The sequence below is a fragment of the Chelonoidis abingdonii genome, chromosome 11 (genome assembly GCF_003597395.2).
Source record: "Chelonoidis abingdonii isolate Lonesome George chromosome 11, CheloAbing_2.0, whole genome shotgun sequence".
Classification (NCBI taxonomy): domain Eukaryota; kingdom Metazoa; phylum Chordata; order Testudines; family Testudinidae; genus Chelonoidis; species Chelonoidis abingdonii.
The window spans coordinates 60412538-60429047 of NC_133779.1; the positions used below are offsets into that span (position 1 = coordinate 60412538).

Here is a 16510-nt window from a genome sequence, read left to right on the forward strand (position 1 = left end):
CGCCACTAGCAGCGACAGCCGCTACCAGGGCCCCGGGCTGGAACGCAGAGGAGTGGGTGGGCCTGCGTTCCCCCTGCCACCCGTAGCCGGGTGGCAGAATCCCCCTCTCCCCAGCCTAGAGAGGCCAGTGTGATTGAATCCTTGTACTGTGCTTGGTGCCCCGCCCGACCCAAGGGCTGGGCCCCCTCTGACTTTGTCACTGCTCTGCCCTGCCCCAGAAAGGCCAGAGCTCCTTGTACTGTGTTAGGTGCCCCGCCCGAACCAAGGGCTGGGCCCTCGTTGACTTTGCCTGTGCTCAGTCCTCTCCACAGGGACCGAACATCCCCCAGACGGTGGACCGCGGGTCCAAGGGGCCGGACCCTTGAAGGACAGAACGAGACCGGTGTGGTTCCCCTCCTCCATAGGGAGGGTTGAGCCCCAGCAACCCTCGTTACACTGCCCCACTCACTCTGCCTTCAGCCTTGCTCTGAGACGGCCAATTTCAAGCCAAGCCGATTGGGCGAATGGATTTCAGAGAACTTTGGCTCATCGGTCCTGACAGGAAGAGGTTTTTCTTCAGGCCCGGCTGCAGGGGCGCCCTTAGCAGTTCTGCTGTGGGCAGGACTCAAGCTCCCCGTTCTGAGCTCAGCGTCTGCAGCACCTGGTTGCAAGCGGCCCCCTGAATCCAAGAACCCTTTCCTCTCTCTGCACACTCACGTCCAACCTCGGGACATCAGCCCGGTCAGACTCATGCCAGCCACTGTGACCGGGTCTCTGGGGCATGTGCCTCTTTGAGAGCCCCGTCGAAGCTCCAGCCCCTTTACACACATGACTGCCTCCGAGGGGCGATGGCTGGAGTTGATATTTGGACAAGGGGTACCGCTGGACCCCACATTTCTGTGCATCCCTGGCCCTCCATGCCTGACTGGTCTAAGGAGCCCGGCTGGGCAGTAGTGGATAATCCATTGGACTGATGGGGTCTGTGCCCAGGGGCTCTGGACAATTGGGGGTGTCATAAACAGATAGCTAAGGGTTAATGTTTCTTTTACCTGTAAAGGGTTAACAAAGGGAACCAAACACCTGACAAGAGGACCAATCAGGAAACCAGATTTTTCAAAGCTTAAAGGAGGGAATTTGTGGGTTTTTCTTGGTCTTGGGTCTTTGTCTGTTCTGTGCTCTCTCAGCTATGAGAGGGTCTATTTCCAGTCCTTCTAATCTTCTGTTTCCCAGTTGTAAGTACAAGGTAGCAAAGTATAGTCTTTTAAATTGTTTTGCTGTATTTGCATCTGTGTATCTGGCTGGTGGAGTCTTTATGTGTATTTGGCTATAAGTACTTTTAAATTGTATTGTTTTTGGATAAGGCTGTTTATCCCTTTTCTATTGTTTATTCATTTTCTATAAGTTGAAAAACCCTGTATCTTACCATCTATAGATTACAGAGAACTGTTATTCTATTCTTTCTTTTTTTTTTAATAAAGTTTGCTTTTTTAAGACCTGTTTGATTTTTTTTTCTAGTTGACCCACCAGGAAATTGGTGGAGAAAGGAAAGACAGGGGGGGGGGAAACTGTCTCTGTGTTTAACTCTCCTAGTGTCCCAGGCGGAAAGAAGCTAAGGGGAAGAGAGAGAGAAATCTTTTCTGTTTCCTTGTCTTTGGGTTTGTCTCTTTGTGGAAGAGAGGAGACATGCTTCTTGGTATTGTGATGTAAAGAGGTTGCATCAGTAACTCTCAGGTTAGCCCAGAAAAGGAAATTCTGGGTGGGAGAGAGGTGGGGGGAATGGTTTATTTCCCTTTGTTAAGGACTCAGGGCATCTGAGTCTTGGGTCCCCCAGGGAAGGGTTTTGGGGAGACCAGAGTGAGCCAAGACACTGGAAATTCTTGGCTGGTGGCAGCGAGATCAGATCTAAGCTAGTAATTAAGCTTAGAGGGGTTCATGCTAGCTGCTCAGGTTATGAACGCTAAGGTTCAAATCTGAGTAGGAAAGCTATGATAGGGGCTCCCACAACAAATGGACGCCCCACCCCAGCAGAAATTCCACAGCCCTGGCAGAAGCACTGGGTGGGCAAAGTGGGGAAAACCCTTGTGCCCCAACACCACTCCCTGGCAGAAGTGCCTGGCAGGGTAGGGAAAGCCCCAGTGCGCAGACCCCCGCTGCAGCCCTGGGACTGAAGGGCTCTTGCTTCCTACCAAGGCCTCAGGGTTAGTGGTTAGAGCAGAGGAAGGGTGACTGAGGATATCTGGGTTCTAGACCCAGATGTGGGAGGAGAGTGGGGTCAAGTGGGTTAGAGAAAGGGGGGCGGGTCTGGGAACCAGAGCTCCTGAGTTCTATCCCTGGCTCTGGGAGGGGAGTAGGGGCCAGTTTTAAAGCAGTGGCGGTTTCTTTGCTAAGACAGTGTCCGAATGATCATTTCGATTTACGGTTTGCAGCTTCTCCAGCTCACAGAGCAGGTGGAGAGGGAGCGCGTAGAAGACACAGAGTTAAGGGGAGAGTCCTCAACACACAGGGCAGCACAGACTCATGGACACGCTGCTAGGCAAACACCCACCATCCGAGTCTCTCTCTGCGCTGGTCCTGCGCTGCCCAGGTGAATCGAGACAATGGGCAGAGGCCCCTCCTTGGGTCTGATGGGGAATTTGTTTGCTAATCCTACCTAGAAGCCACAGACATTTGCTATTACCAAGGCAAACCAGTGGGACTCCCTGCCACTGGATATTGGTGGGATTAGCCTGTGGGACTCCCTGCCAGTAAATATTAATGGGATTAACATGGGGACTCAATAGACAGAGATAATTGGTTGGATCTGTGCCCTTGGTGAATTTTTCTCCCTTGTTTCATGTTCATCAGATGAGGTGTTCCCTATTTACGAATCTCTAAGCCACAGGACCCCATGTCCTTCCCACAGCCCAAGAGTTCTGACCTCCCACTCCTGCTCAACCCCTCCCCAAACCCAGTGGTCCTGGCTCCCACACCCCCTTCTCTAGCCATTAGGCCATTCAGCAGAGTACAGAGGTTGCCAGTCTAACAAATCTGGGAGGGGCACATTCTGTGACAGAGGCAATAGTCCAGAGGTCCCTCATGCAGAGCTGCAGCAAGGCTGTGGGGTAGAGAAGCAGCTCCGTAGATTGAGGCTTCCTGTGTTACAATGAGATGATAAGGACCCTGCAAACTGTCTCGAGTCAGGGTGTAGCGGCAATTCCTGTGACAGGCAGATGAGCACAAGATGGGTGGGGGTGGAGTGGCTTTTTCTACCTTGTAGCAGTGAGTTCCACAGGTATCAGCTGCAGCATGCTAGGAGCCAACAGCACCGATCCCACCTCCCTTAGCCAGCCAGTCCTAGGCCCTGAAGCCACTTCAGAGTCAGTGCTTCCTAGTGGGGAAAGGCCCCATGTTGCATTCCCTGCCCTGCTGAGCCAAACATCCCCCCTGTCCCCTTCTCCACTTGCCACATATCTGCGACCCTGCTTTCCCTGCCCTGCTGCCCATAGCTCTGTGTAGCAGTGAGTTCCTCTGGCCATGGCCCGTTGCTGAGAATACCCTGCCTGGACACTGTGGGGGACCAGAGGGTGCCCAGAGAGGTCTAATCCCATAGTGCCTTCCTAACCCCCTCTGTTAATTTGCCTGCCCTCCTCCTCCAGTCTCCCTCTTTCCCACCTCTGTTGTTCCTTCAACCCCTCTTCTGTCCGCTCTCTGTGTGCTCCTGTTAAGTGCGTCAGGGAGGTTTTCCAAGCTTTTAATCCTTCTCTTGGCTCTTCTCTGACCCCCTCCCTGATTGGTCACCAACCCCCTCGGACTGTGGGCACCGGAACGGGACACAGGATTCTAGCAGGGGTCTAGTGGTTTAGATCCTAGCAGGGGGGGTCAGGACTCCTGGGTTCTTTCCCTACCTCTGGGAGGGGAGTGGGATCTAGTGGTTAGAACATGGGGGAGGGGTCAGTAGCCTGATCTCCTGGGTTCCAATCTGTTGATAAGGTGGACTGTCTGTGGCTGGATGGTGAAAGAGATACTGTTCTTCCACTGCTGAGGCAGGAGGGTCCCTGTATCTCTGTCTGCCCTCCTTTCCTCAATCTCTTTTGGTCCCTCTCTCCTGCGCCAAGGATCTCCCCTGCCCTGACACTGCTATCCACCCCCACGCCAGCAGAGGATTCATCTCTGGCCATCCCCATGTGACTGGGAGGGGAAATCAGTTCACAGCTGCGAGTTTTCTTCTTTGCCATCACTCTGCTGTGGGGGGCTGGACCTGCAGGTGTTGGGGCTGAAGATGAGGAGCACAGTGACAAGCCAGTGGTTCCTCTACCTGGTTCTCAGCCCCCTGTTCTCCTCCTATTGTATATCTGTGTTTGCTGCGGTTCCGCTGGATCCAGCACCCCCTAGAGGGGAAAGACCCCTTGTCCCTTACCCCACCTCCCTGAGTCGGCCAAGCAGCCAGATCAGAGCCACATCGTGTTCTCTTTCTGGTTCTGTGTTTGACCCTGTAGAGTATTTCCCCCTTCTCCACTCCTCCCACTCGCACTGTCCTCCTTTCCCCTCTCCACCTGCCATCCTGTCTTGTAGCAGTGAGGAAGGATGCTGCAAAGCGACCTCTGGCCACAAGGGGGCACTCATGTAGCAGGCACCAGAGACCCACGGGTAAATGCCACTCGTGTCCGGTGGTGGGTAATCCCGTGGGTTAACCCTGATCATGTCCAGTGGTGGTGGGTCCCCTAGGTTAATGCCACTTGTGTCCAGAAGCAGGGGGATCCTGTGGATTAGCCACACTGAGGAACAGATCTTGCGATTGGACATCTGCTTTCATGAGGAAAAACATCTATCTGCCCTGGGACTTTTCCTTTCTGGAGTTGCACAGTAGCAAAATGATTGTTTTTGCCACACCCTGGGCATTCGGGCCCACACGCAGGATGGTTCCATTTGGCTACAACGGCATTTATAACAAACCTTCCTTGCTTCTGGCTTCTCTTGTTTTCACGGCTCTTGATGGCAGGCTTTTAAGAGCAGCAGGACGCCCCGCAGCCCGTGACCGCAGGAGTGGGTGCTTACAATTGGCAGATTTACACTGCAACCTACGCACGTGGTTTTCTGGCTCACCGGGCCTTTCTGAGTGCCTTGCCGTGGTTTCAGTAGCCCCCAGCACGTTCAAGGAGTTCAGTTAGTCTCTGTCATCGCCCTAGCTCACGCCGAGTCTCACACCATGCCACACCCGGTCCTTAATGCAGGAGTCCCACACGTCTCCACATTCACAAGATCACGCTGCCAGTTGTAGACAGATGTCAGACTGATTTATACTTTCCCCGTCTGGCTGACTTCCAGTGCAAAATTCCTGGCTTTCAGCTGTGAACGCTTCTCCACCCTGCACAGCGCCACCGCTCATTCCTTAAGAGTTGTGTATTTTTCTCTGTCGCATTATCAAATTGAAACCTGTTCAATTTCCTCTCCCGCCTGCCACCTGGGGAAACCAAGCTATTTGCAGCCGTTCATCTCTTTGTCTGCACACTGCCACGCTCAAATCTCGGCTTCCACTTTCTCCAGTTCGCTCCTTAGTGCCATCCCCAAATGTCCAAAAATCCTGAGTTGCGCACTCCAAAAAATCATGAGATAACATAACCATACTAGATTGGGGGGTTATTTATTTGCCTTCTGCTTTTTGAGCCTTTAGGGGGCACTGGGGCACACTTGGAAGCTTTTTCCACTGCCATGAGGGTTAGAAACTTCCTCTATTTTTTTTTTTAAAGAGGGAAGGCTGAAATCGTCACAGATCAACTGATGCCAGGAGCTGGGGCTTTAAGGAAAACAATACGGATCATGTGACCCACGACAGACCCATTAGAGTTGAAAACACCATTTTCTCGAACGCTGACGTTACAGGAGACGTTCGTTGGCTGGTTCTTGCTTGTTCTCCTCTTTTCTTACTTTTTGTTTCATTCTGACACCACAGCAACAAGTGCTGCCAACCAGCTGTTATAAGAAAAGCCACCATCCCCTCCAGCCCATGTCTGTGTGGTGAGGTCACACTTTGTTATGGTTGGATCTTGTTTGCACACACACACATACCTGCCCCCAGTTGCTATATTGGATCCGGACAAGGCCAACCACAAATGGAAGCCACAGCTCAGACTCTGACTTAGCAGCAAAACCCACAGCAGAAAGTTTAGCTGCTTAAAAACCAGGCTGAGGTTGCAGCTTAGCAGAATCTTGGGTCCTTGAACTGGAGGGGAGGAGTGCATAATTTTGCAGGGCCCCAACTGTATCCCCTCAGCAAGTGCAACCATCCTCAAACCCTGGAAATGCCCCAGACCTGTGAGTTTTTGAGTCCTGTCCTGGGCAAGTTTTGCTCTGCAAACTCCTCCTCTCCTGAGAGCAAAGGTTTGCTCAAAGATCCGATGTTTCAAAGGCCTCTCAAATCCATGGGTGCAGTCGGATTGTCTTGAAACGTGCATTGCCTCATCGGCACTGGGGGGACAGCGTGCTAGGACCTTCTGGGACCATTTGGTCAAGAGGCCCTTTAATACAGCTTCCCTTGCCCCCACCCCAAAGTGCTTCTCTGAATTTTTTCAGACTGCTCCGAAAACCACATGGAGGCTGGCAACCTCTTGGACGATGGGAGAGTTCCACAGGGACTATGGGGGAGATTGTGCAGCTGGGAATAGAATCCAGGATTCCAGACCCCCGGTCTCTCCTGCTCTAACCACTAACTCCCACTGCCTTCCCAGAGCTGAGGATAGAACCCAGGAGTCCTGCCTCCCAGCCCTCCCTACTAGATTCTTGGCCAGGAGCTCATCTACTGGAACATGCCTGTATGAAGAGAAAGGGCCCATGATTCCAGAAAATCCTTTCCCAAGGGAAAAGAAGAAGAGCACTGAGAGAAACTCTCACCAAAGGCTGAATCACCAGGACAAAACTCCTGCCCGAGGAGGGGAGTGGGGTCTAGTGGTTAGAGCAGAGGTGGGGAGGCTGGGAGTCAGGACTCCTGGGTGCTCTCCCTAGCTCTGGGAGGGAATTGGGGTCTATGGGATGAGAGCAGTGGGTGACTGGGAGCCAGAAAAGAGAATCGAGGGCTCCTGTGTGTTATCAACATGTTGTGGGTGTGTCCCTAGGTGAAATGCTTCTACTTCCTGTTCTAGGTGCAATGCGCAGCCCTCCTCAGAGTTTCATTATTCAGCCCTGGAACCCTGAACCCCCTGAGGGGAACCCAACTTTCTGGGGAAAATAACCTCCGGACTACATGGTAAGTGAGAACACATGCCCCATGCTCCTGAGCCAACCAGTCCCCCCGGATCAAAGACACAAAGCATTCTCTGTGTAGCTGTGGGTTTCAGCCCATAGACTATTTCTCTTCCCCCACTCCTTCCTCTCCTCCTATTTTCACTATCACTCTGTTCCCCCAGCCACCTCCCATAGCTCTATCTTGTAGGAGTGAGTTCCACCAGCCATGGCCCAGTTGCAGAGAATATCAAGTCTGGATATTCTGGAGGACCAGAGGGTACCCAGAGAGGCCCACTCTAATGGTGCCTTCCTAACCCCCTCTTATTTCTCCCTTCCTCCTCTTTCCCTCCCCCTTTTCCCCTCTTCTGTCATCCCTTCCAACCCCTCTTCTGTCTCTACCCAGGGCACTCTTGACCAGGACAACACGACTCTCCAACCAGTCATTGGGGTGAATTCCAGACAGACCCCAGCGGCCACGAGGGCCACTCACCTGGCTGTGGCCATGCTGCTCTTCACCACTTTGCCAGTGGGTGTGGTGGGGAATGGGCTGTACCTGTGAGTGCTCGGGCTCAAGATGAGGAGGACGGTGACCAAGCTCTTCTTTCTCCAGCTGGTTTCCTGCTACCTCCTCTTCACCCTGCTGATCCCCTTCTTCTCCATCTACCTCCTCCTGGATTTCCACTGGGTCTTCAGCATGGCCACGTGCAAGCTCCTGCATCTCTATGGACATGTTCTCCTCTGTCTTCCTTCTCGCTTTCATCAGTCTCATCGCGACACACTCACCTGCCACCCCATCTGGTCCCGGTATCACTGCACTCTGGCCTGGGCACGGAAACTGGCCGCAGGGGTGTGGGTGGTCTCCTTCACTCTCAGCACTCCCTACCTGGCTTTCCGGGACACCCATGTGGATGCAGGCAGGATCACCTGCATCAATAATTACAACCTCTCCAGAGACTGGAATGGAGCCAAGATGCAGGACCTGGGCAGACAGGTCCACCTGGCCATCTTCACAGTCCAGTTCCTGCTGGGCTTCCTGCTGCCCTTCTGCACCATCGCGGGCTGCTGCGTCTGCGTGGGGCTGGAGCTGAAGGTGAAGGGCCTGGCACAGAGTGGGAAGCCCTTCAAAGTAATGGTGGCTGTGAGGGTGTCCTTCTTCCCCTGCAGGCTGCCCTACCACCTCTACTATGGCTTGATGTTCTACAGAAATGTGCCACAGTCAATGACAGGTCATTTTCATCATTATGTTCTGCTTCAACGTGTTTCACCCCAGTCCTCTACCTTTTTGTAGAGGGGACGTTCCAGCAGATAGCAAGGACGTCTCTGTTTGCTCTGGTCAAAGGAGCTTTTGATGAGGATCTCAGTAGTGATGGGTCTGGACCAGAATCTAGTAGGAGACATGGGCCAGAAATTGACACCATGGAAATGGAGAAAAACTTGGAATCTTGTGGGTTCTAGAGAGTTGGATTTTCTGGACATGAGTTCCAGGTATCTCGGTGTTTTAAAACTGAATAGAGTCCCTTGGATTCTAGATTCCTAGCTAGCATCATAATCATATGTGTTTGTTTAAAAAACCCAGTAGGGTCCAGAAGGTTCCAGGCCCCTGTTTGGTTCTAGAACCCAGGAGGTGCCATGTCTACAAATGCTTTTAAACTCAATAGGCTCCCATGGGTTCTAGATTCCAGGCTGGGGCTACAATCTTTGTAGTTTTTATATGTCCAAATAGTTTTGCACAGCATAATATCCCATGAGTTCCAGATCTCTCAATGTGCCAAAGCCAGGTACGGTCCTGTGGGCTCTAGGTTTCTGACTAGTACTAAAATCATGATTTCTGGATGATTTAAACCTTTGTGGTGTCTTGTGGGTTCCAGAATCCTGTCTGTTTCTAGAAACTTCTGTGCTCTCAAAATATTAAAACCTGATCAGATACCATTTGTTCTAGAATGTCATCAGTTCTAAAGCCAGTCAATGATTTAATGATGGGGTTCTAGGCTCCTGTCTGGTTGTATAACCTCATGGTTCTAGGTCTATCAATGTTTTTAAATATCCAGAACAGTGATCTAATTAAAAGGAAACCCCTCCTGCTGCTGTATCTAAAATAGAGAAGACTGTCCATTCTGCTAACGAAGTGCATGGACCAATGATCTCTCTATAACTGTGTTTTTTCAGAAGTCCAAGTTCTGTGGCTTCACTGCAGGAGATTCTTACAAAAACACCAAGGGTTACAGACCTCCGCTTTCTAAAGTGGTCCATCATTTTGGTTGCCTGTAAATTCTGGAGGTTCCTGACATGCAACTCCTTCAAAGAACCCTGCTTTTCAGAAAGAGCTGAGTCGTGGTTCTCTGAAAACCTGGCCCCTGTAAGTGGTGTCAAGATGGACACCCCACCCCCAACCATGGAGACACTGAAAATCGCTAGTTTGGGAAATTGATCCCAAAATCCAGTGGAAGCATGGCGTGAACAAGCCAGATCTTGTGTTGATATAAATCAGTATAGCTCAATTATCCTCAGTTCAGAACTCATGGATTCTTTTCCCAGCTCTGTGAGGGGAGACGGGTTTAGTGGTTGGGGGCAGAGATGGGGTGCAGGACTCCTGGGTTTAATCCCCAGCTTTGGGAGGCTCATAGGGTCTAGTGGGTTAGAGCAGGGAAGCCTGGGAGCCAGGACTCCTGGTTCCTGCCCAGCTTTGGCAGGGTTGTAGGGTCTAGTGGTTAGAGCAAGGGGGGCTGGGAGCCAGGACTCCTGGGTTCTATCTTTGGCTCTAAGAGGGGAGTGATGTATTCCATGCTTTGACCTCTCCAGCTCGTTGATCCCAGCAACACACTTAGGGGCAGCCTCTGCTACAACACCCCCACCCCACTTCCCTGTAACACTGTCTTTGTGCAACACCCAGCAGTGGTGCGATGAGCCCGGAAGTCTCTTTTGCAAGCAGGTGTCTGAACACTTTCCCCCCACCCCCTCTCTGCTGCAGGCAGAGCCATGTGCAAGGGGAGTTGCTGGCCACCTGCTCGCTGGGCTCCAGAAATGGGCTGGTTCCATATCGGCCAGTGGGGTCTGCCGAGGTGGGGGGCGCTGGGATCTGCATGGGGCGGGGGGAAGAGGAGCTGGGATCCAGCTCGCGGACAAGTTAGCAGCTGTGAAGGGTAAAACTAGGTGAGGGATCTGCCGAGGGGGAGCTGGGATCTGCGCAAGGCAAGACCAGGTCAGGGATCTGCAGAGGCCGTCTGCCCTGTGCAGCGCAGGTTGGGAAACTGCTGTGGTGGGAACCAAGATATGTGACCTGGGTCCTTCCGCCAGGCTTTGGAAGGGGAAGTGCCCGTTGCTCAAAGGAACCCTTCAGATGTGGGACGCAACCCCACAAGGGAGCTGAGCTGCCCCGGGCCCTCAACTGCTCCGGCGGTGGTAGGGGAAGAGGTCGTGCCTTTCCCCTGCCGCCCACCCAATACATTACAAGGTAAGCTTGGATTCCCTTTGAGCAAAGAGGGCTACGAGTCAAGAGCCCTGGCTCTGGGAAGGGAGGGAAGTGGTATCTAGTGGTTAGAGCATGGGGAGGCAGCTGGGAGTCTGAACTCCTGGGTTCTATCCCTGGCTCTGGGAGGGGAGTGGGGTCTAATGGTTAGAGCAGGGGCTGGCTGGAGCTAGGACCCCTGGGTTCTCTCCCAAGCTCTGGGAGGGAAGAGGAGGGAGGGGATCCTAATGGTTAGAGCACCTGCATAACTGGCAGTTCCCAGGTTTCATAAGAGCGCTGGTGCACTTTGCACAGCTGGGTGGTGGTTTCTTCCCCTGCTTGTGAGGGGTGGGGGCAGGCGTGGGCTCAGTGCCCGTGAGGTCGGAATCTGGTAATCTAGGCCCAAAAGAAGGGACGTTGTGGTGGTGACTTTGAGACCACAGAGCCGTGTGGTTTCCCAACACTTTTTCCGGGACGGGGAGGCTGGGGGTGGGGGATGGGGATAGAGTTTGCGGGGGAGGAGCAGCATGATGAGGGAATGAGGGGGCCAGAAGTTTGGGGAGCTGGGGAATGAAGGGCGGGGGGGGGTGGAGCAGTGGGGGGGTTGGGAGGAGGGACTGGAAGTCTAGGGAAAGGGGGGATTTTGGGGAGGTGAGGGATGGGTGGAGGTGTAAGGAGGCTGGGGCCACAGGAGAGGTGGCAGTTTGAGGGAACGAGGGGGTCCTGTGGCCAATGTCTCACTGGGACTGTTTCACACACCCCCAGCAGCCTCCCTCGCCTCCTAGCCATGAACGGCTCCCGTGCCCCCCACAACGCCACAGGAGCTGTGGAGGATGCCATGCGGCTCATAGCCATCAGCACCAACGCCTTGGTTTTGGGCCTGGGCCTGGCTGGCAATGGACTGGTGATCTGGATCACCACGGCTGGCCGGCCCGGGCCACCCACCTTCCCCTCAGCCTGCTACCTCCACCTGGCTGTGGCCGACCTGCTCTTCTCCGCTGGGCGCATCCCCGCCATCGTCCAGGAGGTCTTCAGGTCCCGCTGGCCCTTCGGCCAAGCCCTCTGCAAGCTTCACTCCTTCGCTCGCTACTTGGTCGTCTTCGCCGGCGTCTTCGTGCTCACCCTCATCAGCCTCCACCGTTGCCTGCTGGTGGCTCAGCCCATCTGGGTCCGGAACCACCACAGGCCCAGGCTTGGGTCTTGGCTGATCGCTGGGGCCTGGATCCTGGCCATCTGCTTCAGCATCCCCTACCTGGTGGTCAGGGACGTGGAGATCAAACGGGGGGAGTCCTTCTGCGTCTACCGGACAGACCTGCGGCATTTCGTCGAGATGCCCCTGAGGTTGAGCCGGTTCCTGGGCGGGTTTCTGATCCCTTTTGCCATCATTGCCACGTCCTATGTGGTCTTGATCTGGAAGCTGAGGAGAAGAAGCTGGGAGGGTTCCCAGCGGACCTTTGCCTTGGTGCTGGCCGTGGTGGCTCTCTTCTTTGTTTGCTGGTTGCCCCATCATGTCGTGGTACTGCTCAGTATATACCAGAAAAACAAAGAGATCTGGGGCGTGGCGCTCAAGCTGGCCAACGCCTTGGCCTACCTCCATAGCTGTCTCAACCCTGTGCTGTATGGGCTGGTGGGGTTCTCCCGGAGCAAGGGGCGCCGGAGGGGCTCCTTCCTGGGCATCTTTCGCAGGGCCCTGGCTGAGGAAGGGGAGGGATCGAGTGAGATGGAGGCATCGCAGAGCAATAGCCGGACTAGATGAGAGTGGAGGACTTGGGACTCCTGGGTTCTATCCTCAGCTCTGGGAAGGGAACAGAGTCTAGTGGATTAGGGCAGGGTGATGGAGGAATTAGAACTCCTGGATTCTATTTTTCAGGTCTCTTGTTATTTCATTATGTGTGTGAGCTAAGACCAATCTCTGAATCAGTCTCTCGCCTTCTGCTTCAATTTCTTCATCTATAAAATAGGGGTAGTAATCCTTCTGTTGTCTATTTAGACTGTAAACACAGTGGGGCATGGACAGTCACTCACTGTGTGTCTGTGCAGTGCCCAGCACAACGAGGGCTTTGATCTCATTCGGGGTCTATCTGTGTTAGATATTATGAGACAGCTTCATCAAAACTGTCGGTCTTTGTGTGAATGGCTCAGTTTTGTGGCGTTTCTTGACTCAAAAAAGTTTTGGAAGAAAACTTTCAAAGTTGTCGCCAGCTCACGTTTTGAAATGTCCAAAATGAAAATTCCACATTTCCGGCCCCAAATGCTTTTTTTTTTCTTTTTTAAATTTAGGCTCACTTGTGTTTTTAAAAAGTTTTCAGATGGTCAAAATTTAAAATGAAACATGTTGAAATGATCAAACCAAAATATTTTGATTGACCCAAATTGAAATCCCTCACCCCGATTTTCATGTTTGTGAATATTTTTGAGATTTATTATGTTTCCTCCCCATTTTGCACTGGCAAATTTTTCAAAATCTCCCCTTAAAATGTTGCAGGCCAGGAAATACCTGCTCAGATCTACAGATTATTTCAGAACGGCTTACTGTGCAGTTGGAACTATCTGTGAGACAGTCACAAGTTGCATTAAAGCCAATGGGTGTCCTAACCACTCTGCTTCAGGCTCAATGGAAGGAGAAATGAAGCCAGCTTATGGAATAGAGAGATACAGGCAGTGGAAGCTACCGCCCAAGGCATGTGTCCCATCAGAGCTGAGCCGTGTGGGTTATTCCCTGGTTGTGAACAGGATGGTGAAGAGAGTAGCTGCAAACCATGTGCATGGGAGGCAGGAAGTCTTGAACAGGAGATCTGTGTGAGACCCAGAAAGGGAACAGAGAGCCAGTTTCTTGGGCACAAAGCCCGCTGGAGAGGCAGGTACGGGCATTGTGGTGCAAAGAAGCTGCCTGCTGCCCCTTGTTTCTACAACAGTTGGGGAATAAGGACAGTGTGTGTGTGTGTTCTCAGTAAATAAACAAGATTGTACCAAAGAATGGACCTGATTCAGAGCATCAATTTCTCCTCCTAATGGAACTTGCAACCCCACCAGGCCCAGAATATTAGCAAACCAGTGGGTTCAAAAGGACAAAGAGTTCCCAGAAAAATCAGGGTGCCGGGCTGCCCTGTACCCCTCAGTGTAATTCCCAGTGTGGGTAGACATACCTGCGCTAGCTTCGATGGAGGTAGCATGCTTAAAATAGATGATTTAGCCACAGCTAGTGGGGCTGGTTGCCCTGAGGATGTACCTAGGGTCTGGGACAGGATCACATCACTGGGCTACATGGCTAGCAGGGGGGTGTCTCCCCAAACTGAGAATCTCACCTCCAGCTGCAGTGTAGACGGACCCCGACTGGTAGAAGGCAGGTGACAGCTGAAGTGTTGCCAAGGGAGATAGTTCAAAATTTTCCAGTGGAACAGTTTCTCATCAGAAATCACTGATTTGACAACGTGGAGACATTTCGGGGCAGGAATCAATTTTTGTTGGAATTTTTGAAGCAAAATTATCAAACAGTTAAGGCTGAGGCGTTTCACTGTGTCTTTATTGTGTTGATTTTTATATAATTAATATCCAAGGAGGGGTTGGCAGGATTCCAGTTTTATTGTTTTATGACACGGTTTGTTTTTAAATACCCATTTGAGACCTTCTCTCATCAACTTCGCATCTCACCGTCGCAGGGAAGTATGGCAAGGGCGGGGAGACAATGACTATTTAATGGCAGTAGATAATGGGATTCACGAAGTTCAAAGCTTTACAGACGTTCAAATACAAATCGTCAACATCACATGACAGACTATGCAAAGTAAATCGCCTTCAACCAAACTCAAAGAAGATCGCAAGCAGTGTTTTTCTGACTTTGTCCATCTGTACATTTCAATGATTATCGCTGAAAATATTTTTTGGTGTGTGTACAGTGAAACTGACATTTACCGACAATGGCCAATAACAATCGAATCCTTCCCAGCCTAAATAAAATATATCTTTATAGACTCCTAGATTTCAAAGCCAGAAAGGCCTGTTGTGGTCATTTTGTCTCATCTTCTTTGTAACGTAAGCCAGAGAACTGTCCTGAATTGATCTGTAGTTAATCTAGAGCAGATCTTTTAGGGAAAAAAAGATCTTGATTTAAAAATGACCGGTGACGGAGACTCCACCATGACCCTTTGTAAACTGTTCCAGTGGTGAATTGCCCTCATTGTGAAAAATGTACACCATTATATATTGGACAGGGATTCAGGAGACCTGGGTTTTATTCCAACCCCTGCCCTTGGCTGGCTGGGTGTCCTTGGGGAAAGTAGTCACCAGTCTGTGCCTCAGTTTCCCAGACTAAGGAGGGATCTGACAATAGTTCTCAGTGGTGGGAAGAGCTGTTATAAAGAGGACAGGGATCAATTGTTCTCTATGTCCACTGAAGGTAGGACACGAAGCAACGAGCTTAATCTGCAGCAAGGTTGGTGGAGGGTGGATATTAGGCAAAACTGTCTCTCAGGGCAGTTCAGCTCAGGAATCAGCTCCCAAGGGAGGTTGTGGAATCCCTGTCACTGTAGGATTTTAAGATCAGGTTGGACAGTCATCGGTCAGGGCTGGGCTAAGTTGACTTGGTCCTGCCTGAGCACTGGGGGTGTGATCAAAGCAAAATGTTTTGTAAAGGCCGTTTTGCTATTTCTGAAACAATGCTGGGTTTATGGAGAATTTTGAAATTTCAGCTTTGGGTGAAAGAAAATTTGGACCTGTCAGAATTTCCCATGGGACACAAATTCCAACCGGCTCCTGTTGCCAACCCAAAAAGATGAAAAATCATGAGCTCAGCCCCCTTGAAAAAAATCACAAAATTGTCTTAAAAATCGTAAGATTTGAATAATAATGATCAGTTTGAGGTCCTTTTATTGAATTTCTGGTTCTTTTGGATTCATGTTTTCCAGCTCCTCGCCTCAAACTATGAGGACTAGAAACTGTTTGTTTGTGGTAGTGAGGGCTGAGATTTTCCCCAGTCACATGCCTCCAGCAGCTGGGGATTTCAGATGAAATATGAGATCTGGTTTGTTCACGTAGCTGGATGTTGTAAAGAGTCACTGAGTTTATACAGTCTCTCAGGTAAAGAATTATAAGTAGCCACTTGTGACAGACTTGGTTTTGTCTGCAAGTGAAATCTCAGACTCAACTTTTTGCCGATGTTTTGTTGGGCTAAAGGGCAGGGGGTAAACATCCAAAAGGGTTATGGCTGGTGGCACGGGGCATGCAAAGCTACATGACCCAGATAGACCAAATCAGGACAGTTCCATTGACTGGAATCTGGCCCATTGACACCAGTGGAGATACAGCCAATTGATCCCAGGTGGGGATTTGACCCCATTATGTCCAATGGACCAATGTTGATATCAGCCAGTCCCTTGCCCCTGGGTTAGATCAGAGCTTGCGCCCCCTAGAGGGGAAAGGCCCTGTGCCCCATTGACCACCCCCTTGAGCCTTCCAGTCCCCACCCTGGGACTGGACCAGAGCCAGTGCCCACTAGAGGGGACAGGCCCCATGTCCCATTACCCCCCTGTGAGCCAGCCAGTCCCTGGCCTGGAGCCTGGTGGGAGCCGGCGCCCCCTAGAGGGAAACGGACCCATGCCGCATTCCCTGCCCCCTTCCCGTCCCCCTCGAGCCAGCCAGTCCCTACCCTGGGGCTGGATGAGAGCTAAAGCTCCCTAGAGGGAAAAGGCCACATGCCCCATTCTCTGCCCCCCACCCCGAGCCAGCCAGTCCCCACTCTGGGACTGGATCAGAGCCAGTGCCCGCTAGAGGGGAAAGGCCACATGCCCCATTCCCTGCCCCCTGAGCCAGCCAGTCCCCACTCTGGGGCTGGATCAGAGCCAGTGCCTGCTAGAGGGGAAAGGCCACATGCCCCATTCCCTGCCCACCCCA

The 16510-nt window shown here is 51.9% G+C and overlaps 1 protein-coding gene and 1 pseudogene across 2 annotated transcripts; both read left to right on the forward strand.

Moving 5' to 3' along the window:
- The first annotated feature begins 6971 nt into the window (after nt 1–6971).
- LOC116838291 (putative G-protein coupled receptor 33) lies at nt 6972–9087 on the forward strand (annotated as a pseudogene).
- A 1249-nt stretch (nt 9088–10336) lies between these two features.
- Nucleotides 10337–14596, forward strand: LOC116838283 (C3a anaphylatoxin chemotactic receptor-like). 2 transcript variants are annotated; one of them, XM_032803332.2, is made up of 2 exons: nt 10337–10627; nt 11387–14596. In XM_032803332.2, the coding sequence occupies exon 2, from the start codon at nt 11409–11411 to the stop codon at nt 12375–12377; it is 969 nt and encodes a 322-aa protein (XP_032659223.1). In that variant the 5' UTR covers nt 10337–10627; nt 11387–11408; the 3' UTR covers nt 12378–14596. The 2 variants fall into 2 exon arrangements, with proteins under 2 accessions (XP_032659223.1, XP_074926583.1); XM_075070482.1 differs by having other exon boundaries at nt 11390–13186.
- Nucleotides 14597–16510: the final 1914 nt, after the last annotated feature.